This window comes from Numenius arquata, chromosome 2, assembly GCF_964106895.1.
Source record: "Numenius arquata chromosome 2, bNumArq3.hap1.1, whole genome shotgun sequence".
Lineage (NCBI taxonomy): Eukaryota > Metazoa > Chordata > Aves > Charadriiformes > Scolopacidae > Numenius > Numenius arquata.
In genome coordinates, this window is record NC_133577.1 from 281,506 (window position 1) to 295,306 (window position 13,801).

At 47.2% G+C, this 13,801-nt stretch overlaps 2 protein-coding genes across 5 annotated transcripts in view; both read left to right on the forward strand.

The window, feature by feature from the left end:
- Positions 1–3,695, forward strand: part of NCOA7 (nuclear receptor coactivator 7) — a 66,348-nt gene extending 62,653 nt beyond the window's left edge. For 3 of the 4 annotated variants that reach the window (XM_074165419.1, XM_074165413.1, XM_074165427.1), the window contains 3 exons: positions 5–100; positions 643–716; positions 1,398–1,919. In XM_074165419.1, coding sequence (XP_074021520.1) covers positions 5–100; positions 643–716; positions 1,398–1,533 — 306 coding nt within the window. In that variant the 3' untranslated portion in view covers positions 1,534–1,919. Of the gene's footprint in view, positions 1–4; positions 101–642; positions 717–1,397 lie in introns of all 4 variants that reach the window. The other variant, XM_074165405.1, reaches the window with a different exon arrangement.
- A 1,920-nt stretch (positions 3,696–5,615) lies between these two features.
- HINT3 (histidine triad nucleotide binding protein 3) lies at positions 5,616–12,366 on the forward strand. The gene is made up of 5 exons (XM_074168455.1): positions 5,616–5,771; positions 6,449–6,566; positions 7,895–7,964; positions 8,789–8,915; positions 10,476–12,366. The coding sequence occupies exons 1-5, from the start codon at positions 5,628–5,630 to the stop codon at positions 10,521–10,523; spliced, it is 507 nt and encodes a 168-aa protein (XP_074024556.1). The 5' UTR covers positions 5,616–5,627; the 3' UTR covers positions 10,524–12,366.
- Positions 12,367–13,801: the final 1,435 nt, after the last annotated feature.

Genomic DNA, 13,801 nt, shown 5'->3' on the forward strand with positions numbered 1-13,801 from the left:
GCAGATCTTTGGAGCGTACGCGACACATCCCTTCAGGTTTAGTGACCATTACTATGGCACTGGCGAGACATTCCTCTACACCTTCAGTCCAAATTTCAAGGTAAGCGGGTGCTCACTTTCTCAAATAAGATCTTTGGATTCCACTTCTGAAACGTTTGAGATGTTTATGGACAGCGTATTTGGGTGTAGAAGATGTGCTGCCTGTTGGTGAATGCAGTTAATCACTTACTGCTCCAATGCAGTGCGGTAATCAGCAGTGGCTGTCATTATCCGAGTGCGGAGAGCAGTCTGTGAGGGTGGGGAGAGGGTTTGAGTGGGCTGAAGGGGGCGCAGGGAGGAGTAAGAAGACCCCCTAATGCCTATGGCTGGTACGTTTTTCAGTATTGCACACATTGTTCCTTTAACAAAGCGCCTGTTGATTCAGAGGTAAAAGCAGAATTTCAAAAGGATTAGGATGCCTTGTTCATAGTTTAAACTGTATATTGTTCCTTTACTTTCTACCTATTTCTTCCTCCTCCTCCCCCTTCAAGAAAAAAATGAAATAAAATATGACCACAGCAAAAAGCACCTTCTAAGAGTCAGTCTCCAGTAGTTTTCGAGTAAGAGAATCCTCACAGTCCAAATGTATCTGGTTCCCCCCAGGTGTTCAAATGGAGTGGCGAGAACACCTACTTCATCAACGGAGACACCAGCTCTCTGGAGCTGGGAGGAGGAGGGTGAGTGAACGTCCGGGTTTCGATTCATGTGGGTAACTTTCATTTCAATGAGAATGGGGACAATGGTAGTTGCAGGAAAAGGTAATCAGTAAAGTGGCTGAACTTGTAGCAAACTGTTTAGGGCAGATACCACAGCAATCTGATTTCTGTTACAGACCCACAGCACTTCCCACTGCTTAGAGAGAGTGAATGATGTTGGGCAAGTAAATATTTGGGGTTTTTGAGATCAGAAAAGAGCCAGATGTTTTCGGTAGATGCACATCTCATTGCTGAATAGGTTTGTGCCTGGAAGATACTCTCAAGGGGTAGTTTTGCCATCCGCTTCTGAGGTTTCTCACGTGGTCCTTATGAAATGGTCATTATTCTGTAGCTGCACACAGCGAGGATACAGGCGGTGCTTATCAGCTCCTCAATGTCCCAGGTCAGTGGGTGCGAGATCAAGGGCTGAGGCTGTTCGACTACAGCCGACTGTGGGCTGCTCCACAGCGTGTCTGGGCACAGTTTGCATCGGGGGAAAGGGGGTGTAAACACCCCTCCTCCTCCTTCTCCTCCTCCTCCTGCGCCAGAAGGGATCGAGTCCACACCTGAGCAGCCAGAGAAGGGACCCCGGTGTCACCTCTGCCGGCGGTACCAACAGCTTCCAGTATTTTTACTGAAGTTTGCCATGTATTTCCTTTTCAGCGGCCGTTTTGGGTTATGGTTGGATGCGGATTTGTATCACGGGCGGAGCAACTCCTGCAGCACCTTCAATAATGACATCCTCTCTAAGAAAGAAGATTTCATAATACAGGACGTGGAAGTGTGGACATTTGAGTGAAACACTGCCTGTCTTAGGGACTGGACCCATGGGGCACGTAAAAGCCAAGTAGACGGTGCCGGCGGCCTCACGACGTCACACGCTTTTCCCTCCAGTTTGTACCAGAGCATGACTGCGCAAAAACCCAAGTAACCAACCCCAGGAGACCTGAGCCGGTTCTGAGGGGCGGCGGGAGACGGAACGGCAGGAGGTGGGACTGAAGCATTCTTTACTTCCTCCTCCACCGAGGATCCGACGCTGATGGGGAACGTTCATGGTGTGTCAGCTGAAAACTGTTCTGTAACTGTGAAAAAGACCCTGTGGGAGAACTATCACTGTCTCGTACATTCCATGTGTATTTATGTTCAGCCTACAAATGCTAACCAAAAATAAAAGGTTACTTTACCAAAACCTACAGCATATTGTTTGCCATGGAAAAGAATCACAAATAGGTGTACACAGCACTTAAGGGAACATGTTTTTTTAAATCTTTTTATTTATTATTATTGTATAGCAATTTTTTTTGTAAACGTATTAGCTATGAGTTTGTTTTTTTTTAATGTTTCAAATCTCAATTTGATAAGTAATTACCATTCAGGTAGGTTTCTTATGATTGGCATTTATTCCGAATCAATTTATTTGATTTCTGAAGTTAATTTTTATATTTTTATTTTGTAAATGAGATTTGTTTTTCGTTTTACCCAAATTAGAGGGTTTGTTTTCTGGCAGAAACATTTGAGTGCATAATTCTGTTTGGGTTGTTTTCCTGAGATGAGGGAGAAGGTGAATGGTGCTTCTTTGCACCATCTTCTCTTTTTTGCACCATTTTTCTTTTTTTCTTTGCACCATTCTTCTCTTTTTTGATGGTTAGCTTTGCTGCCGCGTCCCTGTCCCCAGGCGATGGCTTTGGCAGCCTGTGCCCAGCCTGGGCCACGTGCCCCCGGGGCTGTCGGGGCCCCGCTGCAGCCACACCACAGGGACGCAGGGATGGGGCGGGGGGGGGGCTTGAGCCCTGCCTGGGGGTGTCTGACTGTTCACTCGGGGCATTTCCCAGAGAGGATGGGGTTTCTGTATCGTCACCGAGCCATTCACAGTGGGCCACCCGCTGTGCTTCTATGAGCACCTCTCTGCAAACTGCAGAATAACCACCTCGTTAAGGAGAAAACACAACCGAGATCTAGAGAAGGCGGCAATTTTCCTGACAGGCCAGGTCACGTTAATGTAATACTTGTTTTCTGGGTAATTATATGTATGATTTCCTTCCTGAAAAAGACTTGAAGCAACAGGCTGGCTTAGGATTTGACAGGCAACTCAATATTCTTCTTTGTTTTTCATGAAATACCCAGATACCTTTCCCCCTCTCCCCTCAACACTGAAAAGCCTGCACGTTACACAAGGAGTGTTGGAGAATAGGGAGAGCGTGGCAGGGGACCGGCAGCCTCCGCTGTTTGCCAAAGAATCCTGCTCTGGCCTGGAGCTGCGGGCTTGTTTCCCCACTCCAGACCCAGCCAGGGTTAGGAGACCGTCCTGCCCTGGGACCCGAGCGTGCCGTGCTGCTGAGGAAGGCAGGTTTCGCAAACAGTGCTGTGCTTCCCGCATTAAACACTGCACCCTAATTTGGGAATGTTATTAACCGAGCGCTACAACTCCATTCAGTTACTGTCCTTCCCTTGTTTGAATCGATTTAAAAACAAAACAAACGAAGCAGCCAAGTGGTTTTCCTTCAAAAGCGTTACTGGATGGGGGTGCTGCTCGGAAGCCTCACGGTCCCCGCGCCGGCGCTGTGCAGGAGAGCGAGCCCCTCACGCTGCGCGTCGGCTGCTGCGCCCCAAATAAACATCTTATTGGGGGGGCAGTAGAATGTTTCGGGAGTGTCTAACAGCATAACACGTGGAAAATACCGGGAATGTCTAATAACGTTTGCTCTTTCAGATGGTGGCAGACCACTTAATAGTTAAAAAACCCCCAAACCCTAACCAAGTTCAACATTTTACATCCATTTCACTATTGCTACCTGCAACTTCCTCCATCATACTGTCCGTGTCGGAGCATATCCAAACGCTGTGGTCTGTATTCAAAGCAGTGTTGTTCAATCAAAATTATGTGACCCTTGAGACTATGACTATTGAATATATGTAATGCAGTGCTATCACAATATTTTCAATAAAGGAATTTATGCATTCAGAAACTTGTTACAGGGGTTTTCTCTTCCAGCCACAGATTTTAGTACATTTTAAAGACGAGAGGATGCAGTTTAAGTTACAGGTTATACTGATGGATACCTGTGCCCGCCCTTCAGAAGAGGCATCCAGCACTGTTGCATTTTAGAAACATGGCAAAGGAGATGGAGCTTTCGGTTGGGTTTTTGTGTGTGGTTTTGCATTTGTCAGCGTTGGGTTGATGGTTGGACTCGATGATCTGAAAGGTCCCTTCCAACTCAGGCGATTCTGTGACTCTGTGATCTCCTAAAGCAGAGCTGTGGTTTGAGTTCGCTCAGAGGGCTGAGGAACCCCAGCAAATGGTTAAACGGTTGACCTGGCAGCTCTTGCTGCAGTGAAGGACATTATTCCCTCCTCTTTTTTGACCAACCCGTTCCCAGAAGTCAAAGCTCCCTGTACATAATTTGTGTGTGCACCTTCTTAGATTGCTAAAGTCTTCATGTGTTTTTCTGTCTCTCCGGGCAAGACGGGGCATACAGTGTTTTCAAAGTACTCGGTTCTTGGCTTTTCCTGGTTTTATGGTACGCAGAGGTGTTATTAAGAAAAAACAAACTACACATGAAAGGGAACAAGTATGGCATCTGCGAACCTGCTTTGGGTGAAATGGCCGTAAGAATTTTTTTAATGTAAAGTAAAAGGAAAATTACAGTCAATAGTAATTTTTCTCTCAGAGTAAAAGCTGGTTCTTGCAATGTGAAGCATGTTCTTTAGTGGGACTCGGAGAAAGATTTTTGTTTCTGGAGAGTGTTGAATTGCAGATTGACAGTGAGGTGGGAGCATGTGCTGTTAGTGCAGGCACAGCTCGCCGGCTCTGAAAGACAGGCATTTCTGAAAAACCTCATTCTAAATTTTGCAGCTCGTTACCTCCTTAAACACTGCGGCCTCTCGTCTGTGGGACAAATATTTTGTGCCATTTGGGCTGCACGAAGAACATAAACCAGTGAAATTCTGTGGTCAGGAGTTCTGCAGCTCTCGTCTAATGAGCAGTGCAAGCGGTTTAAAATGCAAATTATTAAGAAAGCATTTTTAGAACTTGAAGCTAGCTACAGCTTAGAAATGCCCTCTATTGGCTCTGGAAGCAGTTGATTCAAATAAGCTCAGAATGCGTTCATTTTATTCCCAGTTTGTACCTTTTTTTAGTGAAAACTTCGGGTGAGCAGACTGCATGTGTTTTTACTGATGCTTTGGGGGCGTAATTCAGTGTGTGTGGTTGGAGCTTTGCTTCAAAATATCAAGGGAATCCGTCATTTTACCTGCCTGGAGGAGCCTGTCCCTCTGAGGGGTGAATCTGAGAAGGCACACAGCCCTGCTTGGCCTGTCCTAATTAAAGTAATTGGGGTTTATGTCAGAGTTCCTTTGGAGCAGGGTGATGGCCTGCAGCCTCTGCAGCTGAAAGGAGGGTGTAGCCAGGGGGGGTCGGTCTCTTCTCCCAAGGAACAGGTGATGGGACAAGAGGAAACAGCCTCAAGTTGCACCAGGGGAGGTTTAGGATGGAATTAGCAAAAATTTCCTCACAGAAAGGGTTGTGAAGCCTTGGCAGAGGCTGCCCAGGGCAGTGGTGGAGTCCCCATCCCTGGAGGTATTTAAGAGCCAGGCAGAGGTGGTGCTGAGGGACATGGCTCGGTGACGGTTTGACAGGGTTGTGTTGATGGTTGGACTCGATGATCTTAACCCGTACGGCTCCATGGCGCCCCGGCCCCGCCGCCGCCACCGCCGCCGTCTCCTCCCTCCCCTCGGCGGCGGAGGCGGCGCGCGCCGCTGTCCGTGCCCCGCCATTGGTGCTCGCGGCCAGCGCGTGGGGGCGCCGCCCCGCCCTCGCGCCGGCAGGGGGCGCGCGCGGAGGCGCGGTGGGGCGAGGGCTGCCGGTGCGGGGCGGGGGGAGCCGGGACCGGGGCCATGGCGGGGGAGGAGGCCGCGGCTGCGGCCGCCGCTGAGGGGAGCGGAGCCGGGGGTGGCAGCGGTGGCAGCTACGACGGGAAGTGCGTGTTCTGCAGGATCGCCCGCCGGGAGGAGCCGGGCACGGCGCTGCTGCCCTGCCAGGTGGGTGAGGGCCGCCCGGGCGGCGGCGGCGGCCTGTCCCGCCCGCCGAGCTCCTGCTGCCGCCCTTCCCGCCGCCCTTGTCCTCGGCCGCCGGTGCGGGTCCGGCCAGCTCCCCGCCGGGGGCCCGGGCGGGTGGTGGTGGTGGCTGTTCGTTGCCGGTTTTTAACGAGGGGCCGGATTCCGGCTGCGGCCGCGCCGGTGTGAGGGCTCCCCTGCGCGGCACCGGGGCCTGCGGGAGGGCAGGGCTCCGGGAGGGCGGGGAAGGGCCGAGGGGGTTGATGTGAGAACGGAAGATGGGACTCTGAAGCCCGTGAGCGTGTCGGTCGCCCGGCGCCAGCCCTCTGGGCGAGGCGGTGGTCCGGGGGCCGGCTCGGCGGGCCTGGGGTGGCCTTACGGGCCCTCGGCTCCTTCACGGAGGTGGGGGCGATCAGAGAGGAAACGTGTTCCGTCCGTGAAGGCTGGCACAGCAGCTGGGAACCGGGAAGCGGTCGCCGGGAATCCCCCCGCGGGAGGTGGGCTGGGGACACGGAGCGCCGGTGTCTGCAGCTGGCGCTGAGAGTGCGAGGGGGTTTGCTGGCTACGGTGTAAAGTACCACATCGCCGTGGGGAAGGTGGGCTGTGTCACCCGCTCTTTGCCAGTATCCCGGTCAATTCAATGCGTTTGCATCCTTTTTCAGTACGAAGACCTGGTTTGCTTCAGGGACATCCGACCCAGCGCCCCCCACCACTACCTGGTGGTGCCGGTGGAGCACATGGGGAACTGCAAAACGCTGAAGGCAGAACACGTTCCTCTAGGTGAGGCTCCGAGTATGTGCTAACCTAAAGGAAAACAATTTAGCACAGTCCTAAATAGTGTGTCGTCGAGTAAATTACACCTCTGAGCGCCATTTGGCTGAGGGTGTGAACATGGAAATAGAGGTGGTGTATGTGTGTGTAGGGACTTACCCTTCCTGGGAACTCCCGTGCGCTGTCCTAGAATGGCACGTTTTTTTCTGCAATTCTGTAAGAATGTTGTACCAGTGCATTAAATCGTTTTTGTTTGCATGGAATATAGATATCTCCACGCTTTGTTGGAACCACAGCTTTATTTTTATGCATTTATATGCTGCTTCATTGCTTTTTCTTAGGTACTTAAGCAATTTCAAATTATATGAAAAATTATAGAAGAATTTTTAAAATTGTTTATTTTAAAATAAGTGCTGCATTACTTTTTGGTAAAAAATGAGAGAAGAAAAAAGGAAATGGTGTTCCAGTAAACTTCAATAATTTTGGAAAAGATAAAATTCTAAAATATTGAAGTTATAATTTATTATTGATAGGTGCTTTTTTTGCCTTTTTTTTTTTTTTTCCCTTTGTCCTGGAGTTTGTTTCATAGGAAATGCCTGGCTAAGTGTGTTGAGTAACAGAAGAAACGACAGCCATACGCGCATGCAGAAATTCTGCCTTAGGGCAATTTGCAGGTGATGCAAGAAAAGAATTATAGTTGCGTGTTGTAAATCTTGCATCACTGTGTTTCTCTTCTAAACACAGGGTAGATTTCTCCAGAAACAACTTCTGTGTGTGTTTGGCTTCTAGACAATTCCTTGGTGTTTTTGTATTAGGGTTGTGCCTTTTCTCAGAGATACAGTAGTGAAGCTTTGTCATAGTAGTAAGTAGGAGTGAGAGTTTTATTCTAATTTAATTTAAATTTGTGGACCATCTCTGAAACTTCCTCACTTATACCAGGCTGAGGTCAAAGTCCCGTAGCTTGTGGAGATGTAACACTGGAATTAGTGTAAACATCGTCATTCTGGCCAATCGGTATTTGTTGTGTCGTTATAAGGGTGTGGTGATAACATACCTTTGGCCAAAGTTGTTACAGTAACATCACACTTAGAAGCATCATTGGTGTGGAAATGGGTAACAGTGGCAATGTTTGTCAGTCATTGTACAACGCTGTCCTGACAGGCTTTGACGATGAGTAGTGACAGTATTTATATTTGGAAAAACGCACGTTTGTGATCTTAGTGTAATCAGTTTGTTGAAATTAATACTCTGAAGAATACCTTTTTTAAATTACTTGAAGAGATATGATATATAAAATATTACTTAAACACTAAATGAAATTTATTTGTGTTTAACAGTGAAGAGAATGATGGAAGTTGGAAAAGCTGTCCTCCAGAAAAATAATTTTAATGACTTGAACGATGTAAGGTATGTGGTGGAAACCTTCTGTGTTTACTGAGTATGTGTTTTACTTCTCAGAAAGCTATTTTAGAGACGGTGGCATCCACTGCAGCATGAGTTATTGAAGAAGTCAGGTCTACATTCCTGTACTAACTTCTTAAGCAGGATGCGCTGGCATTTAATATAAGCTCTTATTTTCTGATGAACCGCCAGCGCAGATTGTGTTCCAGCTCTGAGATTCGTTCTTGACCACACCTGGGATAGGGAGGGCACTTCAAACAACTCATCTAGAGGGATGGTCCTTAATGATGTGCTGAAAATAAGCTCTAAATCCAGGGTTCCACAGGAGAGGGAACGTCCTGTTCAGGCAGGGCACTGTCTGGTGCTTCAGTCACACCTGCATTCACTTGATTTCTGTGCTGCGCGCTTTGATTGAAGCCAGTGCCATTGGTAGCCGAAATAAATTGTATGTGATTTAAACAGTGCAGAGTGTAGGGAGCTCGGCCTTGGCGATTAAAGTGGGTAGAAACTACATTGATCTAGTGACAGTTGTCTTTCCAGCTGAAAATCAGATATGATACATTAAAATGTATTTTACTTTTTAAACCACCCTTTTTAACAAAATGTATCTTAAATTCAGAGAGGTGAAGGAGGAGGTTAATGGCTTTTGAGAATGTTTCCTGAGAGTGTAATGAAAGGAAAGAGCCTATTTTTGCTCCTGCCTTTATGTACAAGGAAAATGTGATGAGTTTAGTTCTTAATCCCGGTGATGATGGTCACTAAGTTGTGATGTTCCAATTCTTCCTGAATTAACAACACTGGTATTTTTTACTTGTTTTCCTTTCCTGAAGAATGGGTTTCCACTGGCCTCCGTTCTGCTCAATATCCCACTTGCACCTTCATGTCCTGGCCCCAGCCAGCCAGCTGGGATTCCTCTCCAGGCTCGTCTACAGACTCAACTCCTACTGGTTTATCACGGTAAGTGTAACGTGGATGGGCTTCTCGGGAGGTTCGCAATTGCAAACTGAAAACATGACATCTTTCTAACGTTTTAAGTATGTCTAAACTTTCTTTGAGTAATTTTTTTGTGTCATTACTATAATTATTAATTATTTATATTTTGCATTAAGTATTTGAGAAAATACAATGGTAAAATGGAACTTCAGTGTTTATGATTATGAAGGGCAGTGGAGTGATAACAGCATTCTCAGTAGTTGGGATCTAAGGTGTAGCTCAGAGTAACACAATGTGCTTCTGAGGACACTTGGCAAGTGTTTGTTCTTTAATGGGAGAGGATGTATTCGAGTGTGATGGGCCACGTATTGTACATACTCTGCTTCTGCCAGTTTAGGTGAGAAACATGGCCATCTAAGGATTGCTTTTATCATTTCACGTGTATTTTGTCATCTTTAGACTGAAACCAGCACCTGTTTTACAAAGGCGCTGTTTGTACTGGTTTATGTCAGCAGAGATAAGCAGTGAGAGGGAGCTGTACTGCCCAAATCGCTGTTGGAAAATCTCTGGCTGCTTTGCTGCAGCACAGAGGCTGTCCCTGCAGTGCCACTCCAGCGTCCCGCTGGCACCGCACAGCCCTGGAGCAGCGGTGCTGAGAAAGGGCTGTCTCCTCTAAAACACAGAGACAGCCCTCGCAGAGAAACCGCTCGGAGCCTCGCCGGCCATCTCCCCTGCTCAACAAGGCAGATGTCCCTGCTGTAGTGTGGAGCGTCACACAGACGTTTGGCCCTCAGTAAGCACAGCGTGTGGTTTTACTGCCTGCCCTCCTGGATGAGCTCAGGGAGATCTCTGCCGAGTGTGGTTGTCCGATATGGGTGCGCTTCAAAAGATATTTCACCCTGTTGTTAACTTGGAAAATGTTCTTGAGTTGTTCCTGGGGTTTGGGTTTTTTTTGTAAATTACAATGGCTTGAATGTGATAATTGTTTAAGAATGCAAAGCAAGGCTCAGATCGCTTCATTTTCACTTGCTTCATGCTTTATCTAGATTTATTTGCAAATAAACTGCAAGACCTACTTAACTCCCATTAAGTTGTTCCTACCTTAAGTAGCTGATGGCATTTTTACTGTGTGTATTTAAAACGTGCCAAACGTAAGCTTTTCACATTTTAAGATGGTTCCTTTGGAGACCTTAATAAAACTCAAGCACTAGTTCGAAATGAAAGATTAATTCAGTGGGACTGGCAAAAAAAAGGCTGTTGGTGATTTCTCTCCAAAGTGCCCCCGTTAGTCTCCCTGTGCCCACCCTGGCTGGGAGAGCAGTGCTGGCAGAGTCCCTCTGCCCTGAGCCCCTCTGGGGGCTCTGGGGCTGGTGCCGGTCCATACACAAGACCCAGCTCCCCAGTTACACACTGGTGCACGAATAGCCTGGGATGAGAAAGGTACGTGTGAGCGCAGTGACGTGACCAAAGGGATGTGTGTCTGGTGACACGAACCACACAGGTGAGTGCTCTCTCACTGTTTTTAAGATGGAATTTTTGGCTAAGCACGGGTGTAGTTAACGCCTCGCTTTCTCTCTTTCGCAGGCTGAACAGCTGATCGAGCGCCTGCAAAAGGACAACGCTGCCAATTAAAGCACTGGGAGCCCTGTGACGCTGGCTGGTTTGGTCCTTGTCTTTGAACTCTGATTTAAGGTTGCACAGTTTCATGCTGCCAATAATATACCAGGATAAAAAAAGCTTTAGTTCCTTGTGAGGAAATACATGCAGAATTTGTAGCTGCCAACGAAACTCTCCTATTTGGGTACTTCAGTCTGTACACTTCTCTGACAATAAGGCGATGTATTTAATTACAGTTTTTATTTGTATATATCTACATATGTAATACATACACACACACGCAGAGCACTTTTCCTAGCAAAAGGCGGGGTGTAGCAGCAGAATCTATTACAACTAAGGCAACAAGTCACTACTAACAGCAGGTACTTGGTCCCGAAGGGAATGTTTGTTGCGGAATCAAGCTGTTATTTCAAAGATGCGTTGTTCTGGGATTGCGAGTAACATCTAAAACATTTACGTTTCCATCTGTATTTGTATGATATGTTACTTATGCCTAGTTGTGAGTAGGTATGTTGCTGAAAATACACTACTGTCTTTCGGGTGCTAAACCACTGTAATGTATTACCTGTCCTACTTGCATGACAGTGACTTAGTAAATGTTACTACGATAGATGCCCGAGATGTGATAATGCTATATGACATAGAATATAGTTTGAATGTATGTGTAAGTGGTTGTATGTTGGACTTAAAGATTTTTTTTTCTCTCTTATGTACACAGTATTTCAAGTTAGTTACTCTAGGTTTACAAAAAAATGTGAAGGGTTCAGAGGAATTGATTTATTATATCACTCTTCTGCATGATGATAGAAAAAAATATCCAAATTTTTAGATGGTTCTGATACTGATCTCACTGGAAGTGCCTTGGAGATTACTAATGCCTTGGCTGAATCTGATTTCCAGATGAAGTCACAAGAGAAAAGTCTGTAGTGCAGTGAGTGTGTGGCAGGCTGGTGTAATTGCAATCGGATTGGAATTTGGGATAGCAGGAACTCGGCCCAAAACTGGGACATGTTGGGTGGTTTGAGGAACCTGCTGACTGCTGGCCTTTGCTGCGTGATGGAGTCAGCGGTGCTGGCGCTCTGCGTTCCAGGGCCTTATTAAGGCAGACTCCAGAAAACATGGAGTGCATGTTCTTCCCTCGCGTTCTTGGTGCCCAACTCACTGCGTGTCCTTGGCTGATGCCTTTGGGTGCAGCTGAGGTGACGATGGTCTGTGGCACCCCCAAGCTTCCCTCAACAGAATCTTCTCAGCACCTCTTGCCTTAGTGGTACAATGAATTGTAATATTCTTACAGTAAACTTTAATAACACTTCAGAAAGTTCACACACTTCTGAAGAGCAATGTTTTCTACCCAGAAAAGTTGACACCTCTCTTTTCTCACAATGTCTTGTTATTATTAGTGCTCGCATGTCATTTGCAATCCTTTGGGGGTTTAATCTCTAATGTTAGGTAGGAAGAGCGTGAATTAAAGCACTGAACTTTGGCTGCTTCTGTGCAATAGTCGGGGAGGTCTGCGCTGGCCCCGGCCTGGTGGAACATCCCAACAGTAAGGTCTTTCAAGAGTTAATACTGTGTGTGTTCTGATTTGTAATTAATTTATGTAACTGTACTTAACTGTGACATGTAATATTAAAGTACCTACATGAACTGCTGTCAAAAAGGATTAATGAACATAATAAATGGTAATCCTGGAATGATTTCCCAGTGCACTGGAACAGTTGACTGGGGGTTTGATCCCGACAGCTCTTCGCTCCCTCCTCACACCCTGCCGGGACTGGGGAAGGAATGGGAAGAGCAAGAGTGAGAAAACTCATGGGTCAAGAGAAAGACAGTTTAATAAATGAAGGAAAGAGGAACTAAAATAAAACCCAAGGCGGGTGGTGTGCGGGCCATCGCTCACGACCTCCCACGAGCGGGCCAGCAGCAATAGCCGCCTCCCTCTTATCCCCCAAACCTCCCTCAGTGCCTGTTGCTGAGCCTGACATTGTACGGTGTGGGATGTGCAGCTTTTCACCCGCTGCAGGGGCAGAGCAGGGGAAAGAGAAGGCCTTGATGCTCAGCAGTGGCCAGAAACGGTGTGTGACCAACGCTCCGTCAGCCACAGAACACGGAGGAGAACCGTCCCCACCGCAGCCGGGCCCAGCACCTCCTCACAGGAGCACCAAGGTCAACTCTTTGTGTCTCACGTTTGAGAAGGGTCCCACTAGTGACAGCAAGACTGCAAAGGTAAAAAGCGGGCTAGAATCTAGCTCCCAAATGTTGCTGAGGAGCAAGACGGGGAATTCAGCTTGTCTGACAGGAGCAGACAGGCCTCAAACACAGTGTTACAGGGGGCCGTGTTAATTACTGAGATGAATGCTCAGTATCTCATTAGTGTTTTTCAGCACAGAACCGTGTTCCATTTTCCTTCTGTATTGACAAGTATTCTTGGACTCAGGAGATAATTTTTTTAATTAGGCTAAGAAATATTTTCTGACAGGCCTGCCCTAGTGCTTTGAGTACGGAATTTTTGAGTCGGAATTCCCGGCCAGCCCCTGGAGGAGGCGGCGAGCAGAGCCCATCAACCGCATCCCCGCATCTCCAGCAGTGTTCCAGCCCCGCTCTAAAACCTCCACAGTCACCTGTGGAGCTTCCCAGCGAGCAAAGAGTGATAAAATACAGCTGGAGAGTGAACTTACTCAGCAGCTCTGCTCTCTGGGAGCCAGAGGGGCAAAGGGAAGCTGTGGAGCAACGGCCCCTGGCTCTTGTTCCTTCATCCGCATTAGCGCTCCTGAGAAAAGCTGCTTTTTTGACTGCATGGTTGGGAATGACAAAGCTCTATTTGTGCTCTTTTGCTCAGCCGTTTTACATAAACCTCCAACCTGACGTGAACCCAGAGAACGCTGCTTTGTGCTGAAGTACTAACTGCCCCCTCTGAAGGATGACACCGTTACCCATACAGCACTGCTAATGTAGAATGAAAAAAAGTTGGTGTTTTGACTAAGGACAGCATTTTCAATGGGATTAAATTGGTAATAGCTCTCCAGGCTGCTATGAAGTCTTCTTAATTGTGAGTTGTAAATAAAAGCATAAGAACGGGAGCAAACCTGAAAATCGTATTTGAAATTTAACAAACAATATAATGCTGCCTAAAACCTCACGTACTGTCATTTCAAACAGATGTGCAATATTTATTGAAGTGCTGAAAGTGCCTTCAGTGTTTGACCAGAGGAAATAGAGCAAATCCCTATACAACGTACAGACCAAAAACCTGCAGAATTCACGGCTTCAAGCGGAAGAAGAGGAAAGATGAC

What these genes read in the sequence shown, in the direction of transcription:
- HINT3 (XM_074168455.1), top strand. Translation starts at nt 5,628, where the DNA reads ATGGCGGGGGAGGAGGCCGCGGCTGCGGCCGCCGCTGAGGGGAGCGGA. An exon ending in AATGACTTGAACGATGTAAG is followed by an intron (nt 7,965 to 8,788) that starts GTATGTGGTGGA and finishes CCTTTCCTGAAG; the next exon opens with AATGGGTTTCCACTGGCCTC. An exon ending in ACTCCTACTGGTTTATCACG is followed by an intron (nt 8,916 to 10,475) that starts GTAAGTGTAACG and finishes TCTCTTTCGCAG; the next exon opens with GCTGAACAGCTGATCGAGCG.